This window comes from Colletes latitarsis, chromosome 6 (genome assembly GCF_051014445.1).
Source record: "Colletes latitarsis isolate SP2378_abdomen chromosome 6, iyColLati1, whole genome shotgun sequence".
In the NCBI taxonomy this organism is placed as follows: domain Eukaryota; kingdom Metazoa; phylum Arthropoda; class Insecta; order Hymenoptera; family Colletidae; genus Colletes; species Colletes latitarsis.
Window position 1 is genome coordinate 7,863,691 of NC_135139.1, and position 25,133 is coordinate 7,888,823.

The 25,133-nt window shown below is 35.1% G+C and overlaps 2 protein-coding genes across 4 annotated transcripts in view; one reads left to right on the top strand and one right to left on the bottom strand.

The window, feature by feature from the left end:
- Nucleotides 1–25,133, bottom strand: part of Nha1 (Na[+]/H[+] hydrogen antiporter 1) — a 572,935-nt gene that overhangs the window by 163,757 nt on the left and 384,045 nt on the right. The window lies entirely within an intron of this gene.
- Nucleotides 11,111–25,133, top strand: part of LOC143342312 (G-protein coupled receptor Mth2) — a 61,013-nt gene continuing 46,990 nt past the window's right edge. The window contains exons 1-3 of one of the 3 annotated variants that reach the window (XM_076766040.1): nucleotides 11,111–13,164; nucleotides 15,695–16,156; nucleotides 19,318–19,698. In XM_076766040.1, the coding sequence (XP_076622155.1) occupies nucleotides 15,899–16,156; nucleotides 19,318–19,698 (639 nt within the window). In that variant the 5' untranslated portion in view covers nucleotides 11,111–13,164; nucleotides 15,695–15,898. The remainder of the gene's footprint in view (nucleotides 13,165–15,694; nucleotides 16,157–19,317; nucleotides 19,699–25,133) is intronic. The other 2 variants (XM_076766039.1, XM_076766041.1) reach the window with 2 other exon arrangements.

A 25,133-nucleotide genomic window follows, 5' to 3' on the forward strand; every position in this document is an offset into this window, starting at 1 on the left:
TTAAGAAGTTATGACAAAAGTCTGAAATGTGATGTTTTTTTATTTATTAAAATTTTGTTTAAAGAGAACAACTGCTAGTTGAGACACGAAAAAATATGTTTAACGTTAGAATTGTGTGGATAACTTAAATATTTCTTTATTAGAGTCTAGTTTCTATTATTTAGCTTGGGATAACTTTTTGTTGTTATAAAATTTTGAAATATTGTTCAAGTTTATGTTCAATAAATTGAAAAGAAACTCACGATATCGAATGCTTGCAAAAGATTTTTTTTCTTATGTTAATGTCCTGAATATCAACCAAGTTTCACAGTTCATATTTTTGTTATAGCTTCTTAACAAAGCATTTATGAATTTTTTGTTATATAACACTTCAGTCTTATTTTTAATTGTAGAACACACTGCTGAAGTGTGCACGGAAAAATGCGGAACCCCCTGTATAATAATATTTATGAGCGACAGTGTCAGTATAGAAAATTCGACGTCGAGAATTTAATTGCAAACTAGAACGATCACGTTTACCCAAATAACCTGCATCCCTTTACGTTACTTTGATAAAAATGGTATGGTAATGGAACTCATACCAACTGATTAGGTTACCGTGCAACTAGTTTGCTGCACGTAGTACGATGAAATTTTTTGAAATCACCATCGCGACGCTCGTTGGCGACTGTCCACGCGCGGGTCGAAGGAGATAGAAGGAAGTTAGTAGAAAGTGTAATGAGATTCCGTGAAATCCACCCTTCTGACACGTCTCTATCGTCCATTTCGCGTGCCGTTTCACGGTCGGTGTAATACGAAAACGGCCAACCCGCCGGCGCGAGAAGAAACGAGACGGCATGCCAATTTACCGCACGACCCGCAGTTATAATCGAACGCGATGGAAATTTTATTCGCAATAAAATTTTATAATGCGAGAGCAGCGTGGTCGTCGATTCGGTGGGAGGTACAATGACATCCTAAAGGAATCGTTTGAGAAATCTATAACCGTGTTGATAACGCTGCGAAGAAAATTGCCTTTCCTCTGGATAATTAAAGCTTCGCGTCTGGATAATTAGAGTCGTTCTTTTTGAAAATTGTGTTTTCATACATCGAGATATTCAAAAGTTTGCGTTTGAATCAACTTAAGAATATTGGCTTTGTTAAATTTCGTTATTCAATAATGATTAGTAATCTTGTTAAAGAAAATAAACGATTTTTTATAACAAATAATACATTTTGAAAAATACAAACAATAGCAATTTAAAATTTATATTTGAAGTTGGTTTTTTTGAAATGTATTCTTTAATAAGAACAAACTTATTTATATTTTAATCCTATTTCTACTTTACTCTGTAAACTCAGCATATCGTTATATTTCTCTCTTGTTATAGGTAAGTCTTGAAGATGTATATATACAGTGGCGACATAGTAATTTTGCTAAAATTCCTAGGTCTTTTCCAAACAAATCAAACAGTTTAAATTGCGTATTTTCTTTCATAGAGGTTTTGTAGAAAGTTTCGTGCAGTTCATCCCTTTTAAACCTCAACCAGCATATTTTGAGTCAATTTATAATTTCTCTGTTTTATATTGCCTCTTCTACGGATTTTGTTGAGACAAAATCTTCTCGTTTCATTTCATGTAAAAGGAAACTATTTTGTGTTTCCAAAACTCCAAAATCCCTATCGTTAAGAAGAAATGAATCCGACAACAGAAATTCGTGGTTAATATCATTTATGTTATAATCAGCTGATTGAACAATTCTTAACCACATCGATGCAATATATTAACTGTGTTTCAGGTAATAAGATGCTACAGTTTCCTTTCACGCATACATATAAACTTTGTCGTCATGAAAAATATGAAAACCTTCGTTAATAACATACATATTTCGCTTATTGTATCCAACAGAAACTGATAACTTGAGATTTTCAATGGATTTAATCCACTTTTCCCAAAAACACATTCTTGCGATAACGTTTTAGTTAAACTTCTTTTGATTAATTTATGAGAATATCGTACATCATTGAATGTGTGACTCCAAATATAAAAAGAGGATATCTATATCTCACTAAAACTACCATTAACTCATATTATAAACTATTTTCGTTGTTTCGATTTTCACAATTTGATTTCACTTACATAAAATACGAAAACATTCATAAATTTGAAAGAGTAAGTGTAACATTCGATTAAAAGTTTACAATAAAGTATCGAAGTATCGTCTTTGATACGAACTGAGAGTACCAAATTTTCAGAATCGAAACGAAGGAATCTGTAGACTTTTCCGTCGACAATAGTGGATATAAAGAATGCAAACGAATTTTATATGCCAGCTGAATTACGGAAACCTGATAAAGTTATCGGAAAGTCTGAAATTCTATGTCATGCACGAGTGAAGGTTGGAAGAAAATTCCCTTCGCTTTAGTGCAAATTTATCTATTACAGACTAATTTTGGATACGGTATCGCAAAACGAATTTTCGTTTATCTACGGCATTCGTGCGGAATCATGTGGACGCAGTTACGAAGAAAATGCAACGAGATATCCAAGCGAATTTCGTGGAAATTTTGTCACGTCTCTATCGTCCGTTTCAGTTGTCGTATCGCGACTGAATGGCGATGTTGACTACGGTCGTAACAATGAAACACCATGTGGAAGGACGAGATGGGAAATAATTCCAGGATCCCGGAATTAACGTGTCACAGACTATTCAGACGAGTATCGTCAGTCCCGCGCGCGAAAGTTTCTAATTAAACGTTAACAAATTTGACGAGTGTAGAATTTCTGGCTACGTTCGTTTCGTAGCAATGAAATATACCTGAACGTCGATTATTGGAAATAACAGACACAACGTTCACGATTAACAAATTTTCTGGCTATCGAATTACTGAAATGAGAACAGGGTAATAGGAGAATATGGAAATTAGTCTCACAATGTTTATTTAACGATAAACTCTTCTTTAAAGTCTACTCTTTAAGGTCTACTCTTAAAAATTGATTTACTTAATATACGAAACTGCTTCGTTTTTGTAGAAATCTTTTTCATTTATATTTGCGTGGAAATCGATTTTAACCCCTTGACTTACGTTTTAATTCCAAATAATTTTTTAAACACATACTATTTAATTTTGTTTAAATTCGTACAAGGAATGGTCACGAAAAAAATAGATCTGTTTTACGAATACCTCGTGAATGTAAAAATGTGTTGATTTTAATTTATAAGACTTGATGACGAGTGAGTGGCCACGTAATTGTGAAACTCGACATCAAGAACTTATGACGAGTCAGACACGTCATTATATGGCAAGGGGTTAAATATGCATTCGGGGAAAAGGTACAGCTACGAAAAAGTTAGAATTAATGTGGCCCGATAGTAACATAAAATGTAATTTATTCAGGTCTAATAGACCATAGAGTGAAATTACAGAGGTAGCGAAGAAGAGATGTTTTATAAAACTGTTTCGAATAGTAATACAACAAGCGTGAGAATTTCCCTAGACCGACTGGCCTGCTTCACTTGGGGGTTCCCCTACGGTCAAGTACTCCAACGTAAAGCGCCATCGTACGGCCATAAGCATGCCACAATTAAAGATTTAGTTTCTTTTACGTAAAATTGAATATCTTTACTAACGCATAAATTTCGAAAGAGGCAACGTGAGAGCAATTTTGAAAACAGTCTTGTGCACCGCAATAGGACGAATTAATTAAAACGTGGGAGGCTATTGCGTTCCAAACGACGTATAGTTTCGATGTTTGTAGCCTTATTGCAGTCAGTAGTATCATAAGGAACGCGTCTTTATGCGTCGAGCAGAGAAACGGCGTTAATAAGGATACCATAAATTTCAATGCAGTTTCCACTCGAGAAAATTACCGGGTAGTTGACATTGATATTGTCGAGACAAGACATCGAATGAAGTTATGAGCGTCGAATGAAAATTTCCCTGCGAGAGATGTCATCCCTTGCAAACGCAGAAGTGTCATTTTGCACCGTATAGTGCTTTTATTGAGTGATGTAGTTGCATTTCTTAATTTGTGCATTATTTGATGTTAAAATTTTTTTAAAGACATTTTTGTATATTTCTAATCGTTTTAGATCTGAGAATTTATTTCTTATGAGTTCAAATACGGTGAACATCAATTAATAAAAGGATTCAAAGCTATTTAGCCAGAAACTTAATTTGAAATTAATGATTTACTTTACTGTTAAACTGTTTTGTTTACCCAAAGATGATTGAAATGAACAAATACCAGTCATATTAATTTTTAATAAAACAATCGAGGGGGTTGCAAAAGTGGAGGCAGTTTCACGGGTAATTTGAATAAATCAACAAAACGTAATTAAAAAACAAGGACTGTTTAAACTAAACGCTATCTGTCGCAAAAAGTTGACGTTTATTTTAATAAAGCAAACATACACGTATGAGGAAAATAAGCTGCCATCATATTGCTGCAAATCCGTCGATTTATATGTGAGAAGATAAAATAATGCGGCTATTTCGAGGGAGAGAATCGCGGAAAATGCACTCAAGCGGACTGGAAGAAATCGAAGAAAGTGTATAAGACGATTGGAAAGAATGTGCTCGCGAGGGCGAAGGAAGATTAAGAAATATCAGACGAGCAGGGGATTCGCAGTCCCGGGGCAAAGAAAGAAGGAAAGAAACGCCAGTGTTATGATTTCGCGAAAATCCAGAAGAAAAGTGCCTTAAAAAGATTCATAATTTTCGTAGGGAGCGAAAACACCGGCGCAAAAAAGGTTAGACGTGTCAGGGTAAAGAAACCCGAGGCACGGAAGGAACGAACGGGTCGTCGCGAAGTAACAGGAAGAGAAGAGACGAAGGCTGGGCGCGAATGATAAAAAAGAAGATCGTAGAAAGCGGAAATAAGAGCAACGGATCGAGCTGCCGCGGACGAATAAGACGGAAAGGGTACGAAAGAAGAACCGCGCTGAAAGTGAAAAGCGGAGAGGGAAATAGTTGCAACGAGAGTCTGACGTTTATAGCCGAGGCTTGTGTCCGAAATGAAACATTCGTGTAATATTTTACGGTGGGCCGCGCGGGATGAAGATCTTTTGAAAATTAATTAGAAGCCTCACGTTCATCCTGACTAAGAGGTTATGTACTGGCTATGAATTAAGTTTTATCCTCGTTTCTCGAGGCGTATCGTTGCCGCCGCGACTAACAAATGAGGCTGTGAGTTTAAAAAATTGTTTCGCGCGAGATAAACGGACACGGTGAGTTCGGGGAGGGGGTGGATCGCAAACCGGAGGGTCGAGGGCGAAGTAAGGGAAACGACAATGTTCCCGCAACGAAGGTGATTAATCAGAGTGGTAAATACGACGTTGGCAGCGGAAATTAATTTGTATCCTCCTTCAACAGAATTACGTTTCAATTGAACGTCACTTTTTATGAGGATGGATGAAAAGGAACGAATTACTGGCAAGATGGAATTGGTAATAGAAGTCACAAACGTAATGATTTATTGTACCGATAAGTTAGGCTGTTTGAACGACAATCGTGGAACAGTGTTTTTCAAAGTAGAGGGTGCAACCCTTTAGAGCAGCGGTATTTAAAGGGTAACTTTTAGACGTCTTTTGTTATTTTTTAAAAAGAAAACCTAAGAGACTGCTTGTTTAGTTTTTAAATTTAAGATTGCATTTTCATTGCCTCTTTTGTAATTTAGTTCACTTTATTTCTTATATGCTTGAAGTATACATTATATAAAGTACTTCAGAATTATCAAACACCATTGTAAAACAGTGTTTTTCAAAGTGGAGGGTAAAAAAGGGTTAAAGGGTAACTTTTAAACCTCTTTTGTTATTTTTTAAAAAGGAAACCTAAAAGACCGCTTGTTTAGTTTTTAAATTTAAGATTTTACCCTCCACTTATATATATATATATACAGGGTGTTCGGCCACCCCTGGGAAAAATTTACATGAGCGATTCTAGAGGCCAAAATAAGACGAAAATCAAGAATACCAATTAGTTGATGGAGGCTTCGTTACAAAGTTATTAACGTTTAAAGTTCCGCCTGTAGAATGGCAACCTGCGTACAGCTGCGTTCGCGCGGAAGGTTGCGGCAGGCCAGTGCTAGTGGTTCTCACGCAGCATGAAAAATTCTACTTACCGACGCTATCGACAGCCTTAGATTTTTGTCCATTTAGGGAAATGCGAACACCTTACGTTGAATAAGATTCAACCTGTCTTATGAAAATCCAGAAGGGCATATCAAAACTCGCCCGACGAGATTTTCACAGAGAAAGGGTGAATGTCACTTCCGATACCATAACGTTGTGCACAAAAATCACCCACACGCGATCATACACGCCCCACAATCGTCCACAATGTCCGTAAGTATCCACAAATAATCCTTTCAGGCACTAACCACTATGCAATTAAATAAACACGCACCGCAATTACGGTATTCGTGAGTGACTATGTGTACGTGCACCACGATTCTTCAGAATTACTTACGAATAAAATTGTTATTAATTTTTCAAATACACTTTAATTTAAAAATGTAAAAAGGAATTTAATAAGTATTCGCTGATTGTTTATATCACTGTATTTCTTACATGCTCGATAATACATAACTGAATGAAATATCTCTAAAATGTGTCGCGTGAACTGTCTTGACTGATTCTTTTTTACGACTAACTAGCTGGCCAAACACGTGCCGATGTTGCCCTTTGTCTCCACTGAGCGCAGAGTGCATGTGTTTGTGTGTATGTGTGTGTGTGAGAGAGAGAGATAAGCGAGACGAGTGACGTAGAATCGGGGTCCTTTTCGGCATTTGTTTCTCAGAACCTCGTCGATCGATGGCACAGTCAGCTGCTAGTATTGTTACATTCTTCGACGTGAACGCAAATCGATGGGAAAATTTCATTTATCCTACGATTCCTTTTTACATTTTTAAATTGTAGTGTATTTGAAAAATTAAGAACGTTTCTATTCGTAAGTAACTCGGAACAATCGTGATACACGTACACATACTCACTCACGAATACCGTAATCGCGGTGCGTGTTTATTTAATTGCATAGTGGTTAGTGCCTGAAAGGATTATTTGTGGATACTTACGGACATTGTGGACGATTGTGGGGCGTGTATGATCGCGTGTGGGTGATTTTTGTGCACAACGTTATGGTATCGGAAGTGACATTCACCCTTTCTCTGTGAAAATCTCGTCGGGCGAGTTTTGATATGCCCTTCTGGATTTTCATAAGACAGGTTGAATCTTATTCAACGTAAGGTGTTCGCATTTCCCTAAATGGACAAAAATCTAAGGCTGTCGATAGCGTCGGTAAGTAGAATTTTTCATGCTGCGTGAGAACCACTAGCACTGGTCTGCCGCAACCTTCCGCGCGAACGCAGCTGTACGCAGGTTGCCATTCTACAGGCGGAACTTTAAACGTTAATAACTTTGTAACGAAGCCTCCATCAACTAATTGGTATTCTTGATTTTCGTCTTATTTTGGCCTCTAGAATCGCTCATGTAAATTTTTCCCAGGGGTGGCCGAACACCCTGTATATATACAGGGTGTTCGGCCACCCCTGGGAAAAATTTTAGTGGGAGATTCTAGAGGTCAAAATAAAACGAAAATCAAGAATACTAATTTGTTGATGGAGATTTCGTTAAAAAGTTATTAACGTTTAAAGTTTCACCCGTACTGAATTTTTTTCTAGAAAGTGGGTAGGATTTCGAGGGTAGGTCTATTCACCAAAAATTATTGTAATTGACCCCCGCAACTGAAAATAATTTTTTTAGAACGATTTGAAAAATTTTTTTTTCGTCGAAAAATTTAGGCACCTACCCCCTGTCGATTTTTCTTAAAAATTCGTTTTTGATTTTTAGTAATTTTGTTTGACAACCTACAGAAAAGTTGTCTAATACTTTTTTCTAGATACCCATGAGATCTACTTCAGAAAAAAGTTTCATTGAAATATATTCAGTATTGTAGGAGTTATGGCTGTTTGAAAATTGGACCATTTTTATGGGGTTTTTCTCATTTTGCGGGGTCAAGGACCAACTTTTCGAATATTTTTGCGATTTGTACATATTCTCCATCAAAATACGCGTAGTTTGCTTTTTTAAACATTAAAATCGTCCAATCCGTTCAGGAGTTATGGTGTTTTAAAGATACGCATGAAATTTCGGGGAACGATTTCTGGCCTGAAATTAGATTTTCGGTAAGAAATTTTTTTCTCGAAAATGTGTAGCATTTCGGGGGTATGTGTAATGACAAAAAATGATTGTAATCGACTCTTGCAACCAGAAATAATTTTTTTCAGAACGATTTGAAAAATTTTTTTTTTGCCAAAAAATTGCAGCACCTATCCAAATTTTTTTCTCAAAAGTGGGTAGGATTTCAGGGATATGTCTATTCACCAAAAATGCTTATAATTGACCCCTACAACCAAAAATAATTTTTCCAGAACTATTTGAAATTTTTGAATTTAATTTGTTAATAACTTTTTAGTGAAGCCTCAGTCAAGAAATTGATATTCTTGATTTTCGCCTTATTTTGGCTTCTAGAATCTCCCATTAAAATTTTTCCCAGAAGTGGCCGAATACACTAAATATATAATTATTTTATTATATATTATATAGAAGACGTACAATAATCATCGAAGCAAATGGCAAAACGATAAAATATTAGAGTTACTGTAAGTGAAAATAATATATTGGAAATATCTTATTTGAACAGTCCACAAAAAAAATAAGTAATTTCAAAACATTAAATTATTACTAAATTATTAGTATTCGTAAATTATTGAATTTTTTGCCAGGAAGACTTTTACAAAAATGTATTTCACTTTTTAAAACGTACTATTTCGTCTACCTCATTTTATATGTTTTTGACTAAATACACAAACCCACAATGAACAACGACTCTTGTAATTAAATATTATATTATTAAAAGGTAATGATTATGAGTTAAGTTTTGTCGTACACGACGGTATTTATGTTTGACACCTTTAATTTTTAGGTATTCTTACATACCTTTGTCGTTTATTTCCCTTTGGTTTAAAATTTGACTTTGCATTTGTTGTTCTAGATTTTCAAATTAAAAGTAAGTTGATATTTATTAAATTTCAAATTTTTATTAGAATATTAGGTTTGTAGTTAGTTATTTGTATGGTTTTATATCTAAAGAAGTTGAAACGATATATTTTGTGTATATATTTTATATTATGATGTAAATTTCTCGGCAAAACGGCAATTTCTCACAAAATGCTAAAAGTTAGAGGATTGAGTGCAACAGAACGGGTTTAAAATTGTCGAGCAAATGGCGAATCTTTGAAAAAAATTGCTCTGTACTTCAGCACTTCAAGAGATGTAAGAAAGATATTTAAAAAAATAAATTTTACTGGAAGATCAGAAAATTTAACTAGAACTGGACGAAGGAAAAAGACAACCATACATCAAGATAGACAAATAGTTTGGGAAGTTAAAAAATATCCATTTCTTAAGTGCCAGAGAATTAATGGAAAATGTATGTTTGCCCATTAGAATTACGCAAATAAAATCTCGTATAAAAGAAGGCAATTTGCATGGCCATATATCATTTAACATTTGCTCAGAAATATTATAAAAAGCCAATTTTATTTTGGGAAACAGTTATTTGGAACGATGAATTGAAATTTGAAATGAACTCAAGTAAACGAAGACAATATGTATGAAGGAAAGTAAGAGATGCGTTTAAATCAATTCTTGTTTTAATAACGATCGAATTGGAAATTTAGCAATAATTGAAGGGAAACTGACCGGTTCCAAGTGTGTTGAATTATTACAGGAAAATTTTTATTCTACAATCCATAAAGAAAGAAATAGGATTGAAAGAATTTGTTGAAACCAACAATATTTTGCTTCTACGGCCGTCACAAAGCCTCGATTTGAACCCGATCGAGCATTTGCGGGAGGATTTAGATCGCCAAATAACTGTATCTGAAAGATACACAAAATTAAAATTTATAAAAGCATCGAAGAAAAATTGTAACGAATTAAGCTCCACTATGCTGACAAAATTAATTAGAAGTATGCCAAGTCACGTTTTAGAAGTAATAAGAGCCAAAGGATATCAAACTTCATACTAAAAAAATTATAATAATGTAAGATGTTAAATTACAATGTCAACATACTTTCCGTCCTGAAGTTATATTAAAAATTTTGCTTTTTTTACATGATTTTGTATCTGTATAGGAATTAGTTTGCATTTCAAATATTTTCTTCTTTTTGTTAAACTCCAATAAACACATCTACACGATAAATAAGCGCTTTCACTTACATCATTAACTTTATTTTTGATCATTCATAATAGAACCTTACATGTCAACATAAATCCCGACGCGAGTGTAGGTTTTTGTCCATCGTGACTCGATACCATAAGAAAATGTAGTGTTGGGAATTCCAACATTTTATAGGATATGTCATTTAGTTTAATATTACTTAAATTACTTGATTTGGTAATCTGGCAAGTACCTTATGTTACAAACGGAATTGACGTATCATTAAGCCATTAAGCACACCGTACTTGGGGCCCATTTGCCTGCCCCTTGGGACCGCGGATGCTCACCCCCGTACAACCCCCAGTGGGTGGGATTTCGAGTGTCGGGAGGACGGGCCCACGAGGGATGGGCAAAGTTTTCATTGATTAAATACAATCCCCACCTATTTTGAAATAAGTATATAATCACTTCAAGTTACATCAAATTTCTCTTAAGACAACAGAACGCAGTTACATAAGAACATTGAAACGTTAATTATCAACAAGCGTGAATATATTTGTTAATAAATTTAAAGTATTGATAATTAGGTACTGGATTTATCTATTACTAAATAACGTGGCTCCACGAATCTTGTGGGAGCCTACATGTAGAGAAAATTGAATTTTTTTAAACCCTCGTAGTAAGTCCTCCTAGGACTCATGCTCCTTTCTCGTTCTCGTCTCGCGAGTGCACGCGATGGAACGTTAATTAACCGATTAAACGCTAGGAGGTATTACGAAACGAAGAAAGAAAAAACCGATGATAGTCCCGTAAGAGGGGAATCCTGGCCAGGAGAGGGAGACTAGGCGCCAGCGGAAAGAGGCGCGTGTTGGTTTTCTTGTCGTTCTCGCGGCAAGCCTAGTCGAATTTCTGTCTGATCTCAACTGTCCGTTCGTGCGAGCGAGCAGTCGCGGTTCTGCGTTCGCATTCGTCGCGTCGTTCTGTGTCTTCGTTATGTTGGATCGTTCGGGCAAACCTGATCGAAGATAAACGATAAGGAGGTGGGAATCACGATTCTCGCGAATATCCTCTCGCGTAGAACTCTTTCTCTAATTTCGATGAATATTCGTACGAACAAGAAGCTGTAATTGTTCCGCTGTAGAACGCGAAGCGATTCGATTTCGTCGTAATCTCTCGTCCCGGGCGTGAATCGATGAGTCCGTAGCCTCGAACGAGGCGTCCGGAATTCTCATTGTTGCCGCCAGAATTCGAAGCGCGACGTGCACGCGCGAAAGAGTGCTTCATCGGCGTAAGTGAATGCAAAACGGGCGTTCCGCGCCGAAGGAGAGATCGGGAGGGAAGACGAAGTACGTAAACGTAAATCGAAGACTCGACCTTAGCCGAAGGATTGATTTTTCCCAATAGGGCGAATAAAACGAACGAGGAACTTTGGGGAGCGACGAGTTCCTTCGAGTGATTGATTCGTAAAGGCTAAATCAAGAAATACTAATTAGAATTATCTAGGGATCTTGGACAAAGATTTCGGGAATCGACAGGAGGGATAAATATAATTTTGCGTTGTTTTATAGCTTCAGAATCGCGAGATAGGCGGCAAATGTGTCGTCGAGACAATTGCAACCCCTAAGATGCTGTAGAGTCGCTTTGCAGTGGAATCATAACTCAGGGGGAGGGAAAGTGCGTCGCGAGAAAGGGCGCAAAGGGGTAATAAATTCGTGACGAGGGAAATCGTTCGAACGAGAATTACGTTCGGGAAGAGAACTTGGATCTTGGATCAAGGAATTACGTAAGAGCAGCCAAGGGAGGAGACGATCGTAGAAAATCGAGCAAAAGAGCGCAAAGAAATAATAAGTTAGGCGTTAATAGCAAATTGGAGGAAGCGAATATTTTTTCCCCGGCGAGTTTAATTGGCATTTGATCGATCAGCGTCTCGTTAATAAGTTTCGAGGGGATTAAAATACGCAAGCGATCGATGGACAAAGGCAGAGGAGAGAAAAAAATATAACTGTCTTTGAAATGAATCGAGGGGATGATAATAATAATTTGGTGGACCGTTCGATAAGATATCGGAAGGCGTCAGAGCCGATCGAACTAGAAGACGTAAAGCTTCCCTGAATCTCGCGGTCCTGCCACCGATAAGATTACTTTCCACGGAACGTGCCAGCTAATTTCGAGTAATAGCTCCTTTGTGATTGCCCGGACCCTCTCTAGAGATTACTGCCGGGATGCGGCTGCGTGCGTGCCCCGCGTTGCATTATGCAACGGAAGCAACGATTTAATCGACCAGAGACTGCTCGCTCTGAATCACTACAAGATTACCGCAGGGACCGAGTTAGACCCAACAAAGAAGCTTGGCAAACGTTAAAACGTTGTATAAACGATCGCCACGAAACCCTCGATCCGAACCGAAAAGATAGCAAACCGACGATCGCTAACTCGTTGTATTTAGACACGATCTCTTAGGATACGGTGAATCATCGTGTGTCTCGATGCAATTGCGAGCGTACACTGTCGATGGAAAGGGGGATATTTTGGTTGAGTTCTAATGAAACGATATAAAAATAGAAAAAGTAGAGCAGTTGAGTTTCCGATCCCGCGTGGACCGGGAAGACAATTTTAGTTGCCGGTTCCTGGAGTGTTCGTGCGTCGAGGGAGATCGAATGAGTCAAGTTTAAACAACCGCTGAAGAATCCTCCAGCTGTCGTGCCGACGCCGTGCTCGTAGGTTGGTTGGAAAACGTTGCGCGGATCAACAGTCGGCGTGATTCGTATCGATACTCGACTATTTTATCACGTTTCTAGTCGGGTTTCCGGCGTTCCTATCCGGGAACAAACTTCACGGCAAAAAATGGTGCAGTGAAAACCGCGAAAAGGAGCAGAGATCCGTGTGCAATAACCTTGTACAAATATTTGAAGTTGTGGTCGGTGCAGTTTAGCGGGGAAAAATTGAAGTATCTATCGAGCGGTAAGTCCTCGTTTACGCGAAAGAGGAATATTTTTCATTCGGGAAGCTACGAGTATCAATTAGCTACTGTCTGCATCTATTCCGATACAGTGGCGTGTGAAAGTTTCCAAACAGTTGCGTTTACAGCTCAGCTTTCGAGGCGGAAATGTGTATTTTAAATTTTCACGTGCGATTCAAGCGTGACGGGAAGGACAGGGAAACGTTGTTTATTTGAAGTAATATTTATTTTATACGTTTCTATGTATGATTAATTGTGCTGTTACTATACATGAGAGATAAATTTTTTATAAAAAGAGCAGTGGAAAAACGATTTATCAATTTTTATGATTCACAGTAATTGAGACAATTTGGATAGAGAAGGCATCTCGAATCATTATATAGGTTATCTAAACTCATTTTCAGCGTTTAGGTTTAGCAGGTTATTTGAAGGACAATTGTAAAAGAGTACTTTGCAAAATAGGGGATGCAACACCTTAGAGCAATGATATTTAAAGGGTTATTCTTAGATATGTAATTTTTTAGGCTTTTCTTGTTATTTTCTAAAACGAAAGTCGTGGATTGTTCATTTATTTTTTAAGATTACATTTTCATTGTCTTCATTATGTTGTATAACATTTTTGTAATTTAGTTTAGTCATTTCTTACATGAGCCGGTTATTATGAAAGTAATCTAAGTCACGAAACCAAAAAAATCGAGATTTCAATTTAGTATTATGTCTTATCAAGTATATTTCATTTTTATGAAAGAACTTTTGTCAAATTGCAATAAAATAAGCAGAAAAACATAATTATCTCTACAAAACCAAAGAATATTATAAATTAATGGAAAAGTGCAATAAATCGTATGATACAATAAAATTTATTATAAAACATCAATGGATTTTAAGGAGGAGTTTCATGCTTTAGATCATTTGTCAAGAAGGAGGGGACCAAAATTATTTTATAAACTGTAATTGCCTCCATTATTCATTACTTCAAGACAACTTACAAAACAAAAGTATACAAAATTCCTCCAATTTATGACGAATATTTTAAAGCTATTGAAGTGTGCAATACAGAAAATCTTGTAATCGAAGCAAACAGTATATAAATATTCATTGAAATAATTATAAAGTTGCAATCATAAAATAAAAAATACAATTCTAAAAGTAATTTTTTTTTCAAGTTGTTCTTAATGAAATTTTTAATTATGTGTTATCGTAGATCAACATCTAGGATATATTATTAATTTTGAAAGTGGTATATGTTATTCCACTGTCCAAATCACGCATTTTCATATAAGTTATTCATGAAATTTAATGACCTTATGTAAATTTTACATTAGTAGAACATTTAATTTTTTATACAATCTGCGCGGAGATTACGATTTCCGTGGCCCCTACTTTGAAGGTTAAATTTGTGTTCTTGGGGTTATTCTAAGAAAAAAATATATGTCACAGGTGTTGAATGGGCGTGGTTTAGTCGGAAAATAATTTATGTCCTATGACATTTTTTTATTAACTGCACAGTTTCCGAGTATATTTATATTTCGGTGAAGTTGCAAAACAACTCCCCCCTCCTCCCCGAAATGATGGTCGAGGGAACGTAAAGACTCCGTTCACAACTGCTTATACGAGACTCAAGAAATGTCTATGTATTAAAACTTAATTAATAATGAATATTATTGACGTATTGGGTTAGGTCTGGGTTAATATATTAGCAACGCTTTCGTGAAATAATAATGTTGTTTAAATAATTTGTTATTTTTTCACAAAACATCATTTTAATGTTTTTTATAGGAAATTCAATGTCCTACAAAAAAGGTCTCTTGATATTTTGTCATATTTCGCATAGTTACCGAGATATTTGCAGATTTATAAAAAACAAAAAAACCAATTTACCGGCTAAACCAGGCCAATTTGGTACTTATAACATATATAATTTTTTTTTTTAAAATGATCCGAAGAACACAAATTTAATCTTCGAAGTAGGGGCTACGGAAATCGCAATCGCGCCATACGTTAAAATCCGAATGAGCGAAACCAATATTTCTTCGTATTCAGTGTTTAATTTTCATTGTATTTTAAAGATAAACGTTCCCATGCACACTATTGTAAATCTATCTATGTGTTGATTTTAATATACGAGATTTCGTAAACGAGCGAAATTTGGCATAAAGAACTTTATGTACCCATGCACACTATTGTAAATCTACAATTTACGAAATTTGACATAAAGAATTTTATGTAGATTTACGATAGGCATGGGCACATAAAGTTCTTTATGCCTTTCGCTCGTTTAAATCTCGTATATTAATATCAACACATTTTCACATTCGCGAGTTATTCGTAAAACGAATCTGTTCTTTTTCGTTGGTATCGCACGTTACGAATGAATTTAAACAAAATTGAATAGTAGATAACTTTCATCGGATTGAAACTCTCGTGAAAATCTTGGCGCGAAACTTGAAATGTTGAAATAATATTTTTGAAAAATTCTGATCAATCTATTTGAATTCCATCCACCAATCTCTTCGACTTTGAATGCTAAAGCGTAACCGTTTGGGAACTTTTGTGCGCCACTGTATTCGTTATCAAGCGACGAGGACCAATTAATTTGTAGCTACAATCGTGAACGAGGACTCTGTGGTAAACGACGTTCGCTGGAACCAGAGTGAAGTGAAATCGTTCAAGGCCACATTCCTCCCGTTCGAGGCCATTCAAGTGCAATTTGACTGCCACGAAACGGGTCCCGCGATGACGATGAGAAGCCTGATCCCCTTGGCGCTCGTCTGGGTGTCAACGGTTCTATCAGCCACGGAGACGACGTTCAACAAATGTTGTCCGCACGGGGAGATTTTCTCCGATAAAAAGGGGAAGGCGTGCGTCCCGGCGCCATCGAACGCGATGGAACTTTACAGCATCGGTTACGATACGTCGTTTCCGAATTGCACGGTGGCGGACGACATCAGAATCAAGCTCCTCTCCTCGATGCAGGCCACCGGTTACCTGCGGGTACGGAAACCATACGGGATCCTCCGTTTTGCTATTAAATCGCCGCCAGTCGTAAATTTTCCAGCGAACGAAACGCGACGGATTGATTTGATTCATCCTAGCTTCTTCTCTCTATAATTTCCGTCCCCGCCGTGGCCGATTGATTACCACCGATCCACTATATCTTTGTTCTCACGCGATCCATTGTACTTGGATTCTTGAAATTGTTCGACGGAAGCGTGAATTTTTATTGAGAATAAATGCCTGAAAAATTTGGCGAGCGACGTTTTCGAAAACTTTGATTCAAATCAATTTACACGCAATTTTAACTTTTTCTTATTTTCTTTAGTCAATTTTTAAATTAATCGTTTTAGTTTCATAGTGGAAAACCCTGTCGTACAAAGTGTTTTTGAAATTATTTTATTTATTAACTTTATTTTATCACGCTCCACAAATGGTTTTTTTAAGCTCAAAAATTGATTCCATCGACGGCCAAGAAACACGTGGACAATTTTTACGAAAGGACACGGTCACGATTGGGAACTTAGCCAAAACCACGTTGCTGGTATAATTATTACTATATTGTGTTCCTTGATCGATTTCGTCGAGCGTGTTCAGAATTTTACGACACAATATTTATTTATTGTTAATCTTAAAAAGAATTTAGTCGATATGTTAGGAGCTGAAAGGTATGCAAATAATTTGAAATATATTCAATCACTGTCGCCAATTAATTCCCAATCTTAAAATGCATTTAATTGAAAGCTAAAAAGCTCGTCGACAATGTTCCAACTTTAGAACGCGATCAAAGCTGGAATGCAATCGATGGACGTTTCTGAAATTGTTATAATTCCAACTTTATTGCTTTCATTGGCAGATTTAAATGGATCGTTTACGGATTTTAACAGAGCGGTTAAACAATTTCGATCGAAAAGCGCGGAGGAAGTTAAGATAAATGAGAGAAAAATGACTATTCTGGCAAGAAGATCGCGGAAGATTATGGCGGGATTCCCATTGATCTCACCGGTGCCTTTGTACGCTAAAAGTCCTTCGACTATATTTTCTTGAGAGCATTATAAAGGTTTCCCCAATTGCTAAAGTCGTAAAAATGGGGGGGAAGAATGTTTCCGATCGAAAAACTGCTTTCAACGTGATTTCTGTTCGTGCATTAATAGTAAAATATATCCATCGAGTCGAACATGTATTTATTTCGAAAACCGTGATTTTTTACCGTGTGCACGTAGTCTGCAGTGTTTCAAAATCGCTTTCAATATTTTAATGAAACTGAATAATTTATCCTATAACGGTGCTTGTAAATATCATCGAAGTAGCGACTGTATCAAACAGTATCGATTTTTAAACGACCTTCGTGTCATGTATTGCATTTTGCATTAAATCGCTGCATTAACTTTTATCTGCGAATAACAATTTGTGAATATCGTTTGCTATATTATAAATATGGTAAGATCTTTGCATTTTTTTTTTATAAACTTTTTACATAAATAATAATATACATAACTACCAATATAAACGATAGATAATTATATTTATATGATTAGCTGCATCAGGCGCAATAAATAATAATTCACGTTTTATTACGTTAAACTTATAATCGTTTATACATGCGTAGATACGTAGCTATGACTTAAGATTTATATCATTGTCTACTTTTATATACACGTACGATACATTTATCCTAATGCTAAGAAAGGATTGATATACCTTCAGAGGGTTTGGAAACTTAAAAATGATACAAATATTTAAAGTTGCGTTATACAATTCTTCTTTTATTAATCACGCCATGAACCCCAAATGGAATTATTAACAATATGTTTATTGCTCAAAATAATTGCTCAAGAATCAACTTTTCGAATATTTTTGGAAATTCTACATAATCTTCACTAAAATACGCGTCGTTTGCATTTTGGAACATTAAAATCCTCCAATCCGTTCAAAAGTTATGACATTTCAAAGATTTGCATGAAACTTCGGGCAGACATTTCTGACCAGAAATTATATTTTCGGTGAGGAATTTTTTTTTCGAAAATGCGTCGGAATTCGGAGGTATGTCTAATGACTAAAAATGGTTGTAATTGATCCATGCAACTGAAAATAATTTTTCCAGAACGATTTGAAATTTTTCTTTCGTCGAAAAATTTCAGCAGCCTACTACCCCCTGTCGATTTTTCTTAAAAATTCGTTTTTGATTTTTAGTAATTTTTTTTTATGTCCTACAGAAAAGTTGTCTAATACTTTTTTGTAGGCACCCATGAGCACTACTTCAGAAAAAAGTTTCATTGAAATATATTCACTATCATAGGAGTTATGGCTGTTTGAAAATTGGACCATTTTTTGGGGGTTTTTTTCATTTTGCGGTGTCAAGCATCAACTTTTCGAATATTTTTGGACTTTCCACATATTCTCCATCAAAATACGCGTAGTTTGCTTTTTTAAACATTAAAATCCTCCAATCCGCTCAGGAGTTATGGTGTTTTAAAGATACGCATGAAATTTCGAGTAAACATTTCCGGTCACATATTATATTTTCGGTAATGAATTTTTTTCTGGAAACCGCGTAAGATTTCGGGGGTACGTCTATTCACCAAAAATGATTGTAATTGACCCCCGCAGACAAATATATTTTTTTCAGAACGTTTTGAAATTTTTTTTTCGCCGAAAAGTTTTCCGGTCGGTATGAAACCTTAAACGTTATTAACTTTTTAACGAAGCCTTAATTAACAAATTGGTGTTCTTGATTTTCGTCTTATTTTGGCCTCTAGAATCTCCCATTAGAATTTTTCCGAGAGGTGGCCAAACACCCTGTGCATAGTTGAGATCGAGTCATGGATAGTCTCTCAGATATTTCGTGTCAGGAGCTAAATTAAGTTTGAAAAGAGGCCCAGCCAATTGAAAATGCCTAATCGTGGCTTAATGTTATTGTGATATATCTAAAAAAATGTTGTTCTCTTAAAATCAGCTTGGATCCAATGCTAGCTCGTTTTCTGAATTCGCGAGAGAAATCGATATAGTCGATCGAATCAATTTTCGCCAAGATAAATATTTATGGAGTGGATAAATATTATCGAAGTTACCCTACCAGTCACCAGTGTTTTGCTTTTGAATTAAAAAGCGTAAAAGCGGTAGTTTGAATAAAAGCAGCTTTTATTTATTTTAATTCACAGAAGCCATCCTGTCTCGAAATTCTGTACCAACGAGACACGCGTAAGAGCGACCTGATAGTCGTGGGTTGTCAATCGAACGAAGATAGTCCCAAAGAATATATACCATTGGTCGTGCCATTGCCACGATTGTTGAGCGTCAGGAGGTGCTGTCCAAAAAATACAGTTTTCGACGTGGCCACGAAAAGCTGCGTGTCGTTGTTCGACGTTATCGGTGACGGGAATTATTCGAACGTGGACGAGTTTATATCGTTGCTGCCAGAAGTGTCGAACGAGGTGGATTTTTTTAACGTCTTCAAAGGCACACCCGATTGTGGAAGAGAAGCGATGTTCACCTACGAAGTCAACGTTAAAAACATTATTTTCGAGAATGGACTAATAAAGGTGAGTGGATGTTCGTATTTAACGACTTTACGAATAACTCAGTGTCACGAAAACACCTAAACGATCGAGTAGTTTAAATGGAATGTGGTAACAATTGGCCAATTGTGGACCAATTTTCGCCTGGAACATTTTTTACAGGATATGTTTCTATGGTATTTCAAGAATCCGAAATACATACTTGTTTACGAAAACTTAAGAACGTCGTCGATAGTAAAAATAATATATTTCGTTAACAAAATAATTTTGTATGAAATCAGTTAATGCTTCGTGTGTCGATGATTTTATAGAATTTTTGGGGAGATTTCTATTCCTTGAATTTTGACAACACCTACAATATTGTACAGTTTACAGTTGCTCTAAGTCTCTGCAGATTCTAAACTTAGGAATTGTTTAAGATTGTCTAGAACTTCCAGTAACAGGAATATCTTGCAGCTGCATACAATTTCTAAGCGTGGAAGTGGCGTAGATATTATAATGTCAAAGGCTCACGCATTATGTAACGAAGATGTTTATGTATTTCCCACAAGCTACACTTTTATATCAATTTTATTTTTTTGTGAGAGACTTATTCTTATTTGTTATTATTCATTTCACTAGTTAAAACGAATGTACGACGAGCGAATTAATTCGAGGGATTGATTTGTATGTCACATTTCGTTCCTAAAAAAATAAAGTATAATCGAGTAATATCTCTAATTTCATGTAGGAGATTTGTACTGTAAATTTCTGCCGCGCTGTAATTTTATTGGGGGGTTAATTTATGCGCAAAAGAGTAACTGGGGACAACGAGACAAATTCATTAGAAAATATTAACAATTTGTATTAAAAAATTTGTGTCCAGTGTAATTTAACTTTCTTCGTTAATTCAATACAAGGCTTTGAAAAAATTCGTGATACGACCCTTGAATAAATAAGTAAAAAATTTATGATAAAATTTTTCGTACGAGCTTTCGTGTTCGAAAAAACTAATTTTGAAATTATATAGGGTATTTACTTCACCCATTCAATATTTTCTTGACAGAAGAGCCATTTATGTTCAAATCGTGTCGTGTATTTTGAGATACCTTGCATTTCACCATTTAAAAACGCACAGTTAACGAGGTTTATCAATTTACCTTGAAGGTTGCATACACTTATCTGAACTTGTGATATATTGTACCACGCCTATGCCACGTGGGACTAGTTTCCGATGAATGTCATTGTAGGTGTTGCAGAAAAACCATCCATTATCCAGAAAAAGTTTTTCCATCTAACTAGCAAACTTGATGCAATTATTCTTGGTAGTGGTGCACGGTGTAGAAATAAATTCACCGGAAAATCTTGTAAACAGAAAGAAAAATTGTTTCTTCGTGAAAAGGGAAACAAATTCTAACGATAAGAAGGTAATTTATAAAGTGGTCGTACATTTGTCGGACGCACCCTTTAAATTTATGTCAGTTTTCTTCATTCATGATAGATGATGTTGTTATCATTTGTGGGCGTGTTCGTGCTCATCAGTGTTATTAAACATTATTCGATACTATCATAATTCTCACTTAACGGTTTTCATTTACATTCCCCGACCAGCCTCCCATCCATTCGAAATGATGTAAACTTTAGTGTTCTCTTATACATATACATCATTGACAGGTATTTTAATTTATTTATTGGATCATGTAATGAGTTTGTTTGAAATTTTTCTTCGACACCAATTTATTTTTGTGTTATGATTTTTTATTTTTCGTAACTTTTTAATTCGTTCATGCATTGGCGTGAAAGTTTTCGTTACTGTCATTGTCCATATTTTTAAATGAATTTTAATAACTCAAAATTAATGGAACTTTAGCGAGTCTGGTCGGATTAATAAAGAATACTGTTGTCTGGCGTTATCGTAATAAAACACGATTTTATTCCTTGTAAGTTGGATAATCTATAACTAATTCAGAAGCAGTGGATCCATTAATTAAGTTGTCAATGTACATTCAGAATTTATTATTATTGTACGTTTCCTGAATAGACAATATCCATCAACTTCAAGAATATAAAAAGTAAAAATGCATGCAATGTTAATATTCGGAGGAACTTGACTTTTGCAAGTAAAAAATCTTGAAAATTATAGTTTAATAACAAGTTTAATAATTCCTGTTTCAATCTATGACAGCTATTTCGTTAAAAATTATGCACATTGATAGGAAAATTTATCCCACGTGCCGTTTTTTTCTAATGTAGTATTAATGCTTAGTTATAGCATTCGAAGGCTTCGATAATTTTCTGCTCTATGAAGTATAGCGGCTTAACTAATAACCCATTTATTACAATGGCTTCCTTGCACGAAGGGTCAATAGGTGACCCACCTTGGTTTATTCCCTAAATGTAGGAGTTTCTATAAAGTGACATAACCGACATAAAGATAAAATTTTAAATACCATACTGCAGGAAACATGCAATTATTCGTGTAATAACGAAGATAATAATAAAAGAATTTAACTGTGTTATCTAAAAACATGGCCAAACATGTGTGCAAATTTTCAAAACTATTGATCTATAATCATCAAAAATACATTATACAAAAGATCACTTCAAAAACGACAATTTCGAATGAAAATACTTCTATTATATTATTAATATTTTTGGATTTCGAAACTCTCAAGGGTTGCTATTTCGTTGAAAAATAAAAAATATTTTTAGATATTCAAGTTCAAAAATTGGATTTTGAATTTCCACGTAGGTACCATATGGGCACTCATACTAGATATTTATCATATTTCTTGACACATCAACTGTTCGTGTACATAAGGTTGTTTGTTAAAGTATATGAATTTAAACAAAAATGTTATGTCTCTGTTATTTCGTTTGTTTTGGAGAAGAAATATAGTTATGCTATTCCGAGTATTTTTCCGAACATGTTGACGATGAAACACATGTTTCCACGCGACAAGACACGTGTACGTAACAGTGGACAAGAAAATGCGGTTTTCACGGAAAACGTTGTAAATTGTCCGGTATAAAGGAAATATTTTCATTAACATGACACATTAATTTTGTATTATGGACGGTTCCGGAGGATTGTTTTCAGTAAAAATTCTGGTAAATTTTGCTCGAAGCACGGCAAACGCGACCTACGACAAGGGTTGTTATTTATGATTCTACGCAAACATCATATTATTCCCGTCGTATTCATTTTAATATTTCCATTATGAATGCAGCTTTAAATATGGTGTTAATTTTTAACAATGGATCTAGCATTTTACGTTTCAATTATTGCTACTAAAACTTTAACAGTCTGGTCGAACATTAGCTATAAAATGTTGTTTTATACTGATTTTTAATTTCTACTGGGATGCTCTCAGTTACAAAAGGTGATATTAAATGTTAATCCAAAATGTTATAAAAGCTTCTAAATTAACCTTATTTTTAAACTTTTTGAGAACAAGAAAAATATTAATTCCTCTTATCTGAAACATGTTTTATAGGATTAGAGTTCTTGATTATCAATCGACCCTTGTATAATACATATGATGCATACATCTTTTCGTTAATTTGAGCTTAAACAATTAAGATAATATTATTTGGTAATAAATATTGACGTTCAAGAATAACATTAAGTTTGTAGGACAACGTAATAAAATAAACTATCTGGAAACTTATGAACAGGGGTGTACTATTTATCATACAAATGCTGAATAGTGTTCTATAGAAGAATATTCAATGTGTATAATAGAATAGTAAAATTGAATAGATCTGGTTTTCATGCTTCTACTGTTAACACGACTATTCACGAAGATCGGTTAATCTCGTCTCATCATCAACACGATGTACTCTTGACAAGTTTATCCTACAAATGCTTGGGATTTCCTCTTTCCAAACGATGAAGTCATGCTACGCGGTGTTCCACGCGTTTGTTTATAATAAACAAAGCTGTCGCAAATGCGTTAATCTTCTCCACCACGTGACGAGACAGGAACTAGTTTATGCTTGTCTTTTATCTCTTCAACACGCTATTGCGGAGGGCGTTTCCTTACATGCCCACACGGACGATGACGACTTATCTGGAACAGCAGAGTTTAATTTTTATAAAACGTTCGTGCGTGGACGCGGTTTTTCTTTTTCTCGTTTCCCTCTACAACAGATATGAATTACAGGATTACTATATACAGAACATCCTTGACAATGAAATTTACGTCATCAGTTCTTGCAAGTTTTTCCTTATCACCTGAATTTTAATCCTTCGGTAGTATTAGGCCATGTCGAGTTTTGTCCTACAAGTTAAAGTAATATTTCAAACATATCATGGAATTTTATGAAAAACAATAAACCCTTTCTCATTTGTCATTATATCGCTACAAAACTTCTTTGATTTTTTATTAAAATGTTTTCAAATTATTTACCCACTAATGATAGCCTGGGGATTGTTGTGCATGCTCCATTTCTTATTTCCTGTTAAGATTTTGAGTGGTTTAAGGAAGGTTCCAATTTATTATACGCTAACAAAAATATTGACTCCGAATTTTGTTTGTCTTTTACTAAATTACGAATTTTATCTTCGTCAATTCGAAAAAAAATAAACCCTTTCTCGTTTCGCAACTTTCTTTACTTTGATAAAGTCATTATATTGCCACAAAACTTCTTTGATTTTTTATTAAAATGTTTTAACGCTGTTCCTTAAAATGTTTTCAAATTATTTACCTACTAATAATAGCCTGGGGATTGTTATGCATGCTCCATTTCTTATTTCCTGTTAAGATTTTGAGTGGTTTAAGGAAGGTTCAAATTTATTATACGCTAATAAAAATATTGACTGTCGAAGTTTATTTATCTTTTACTAAATTACGAATTTTATCTTCGTCAATTCGAAAAAAAATAAACCCTTTCTCGTTTCGCAACTTTCTTTACTTTGATAAAGTCATTATATTGCCACAAAACTTCTTTGATTTTTTATTAAAATGTTTTAACGCTGTTCCTTAAAATGTTTTCAAATTATTTACCCACTAATAATAGCCTGGGGATTGTTATGCATGCTCCATTTCTTATTTCCTTTTAAGATTTTGAGTGGTTTAAGGAAGGTTCCAATTTATTATACGCTAACAAAAATATTGACTCCGAATTTTGTTTGTCTTTTACTAAATTACAAATTTTATCCTCGTCAATTTGAAAACGCCGAACGACACAAGCTTATGGGACGATCTAATACAATAATGCACGATTAACTTTCTTCAGATTTAGGCGTATTTTTTGTAAAACTGAATCCAAACATTGCTTGACGAAGAAAGAGAGTTATAACAAGCAGAAGCAAAGTGGATATAATAGAAACTAGTTTGACGATTTAAGACAATAACAATGAAAAATATTTGCAACAATTTGTTCCTCTGACCTTATACCAAGGTTGTAGTCTTTTTTATACTCCAATAATATAATGGCTACCTTCGTCTGTAATACAAGTAAACTTATTACACAGT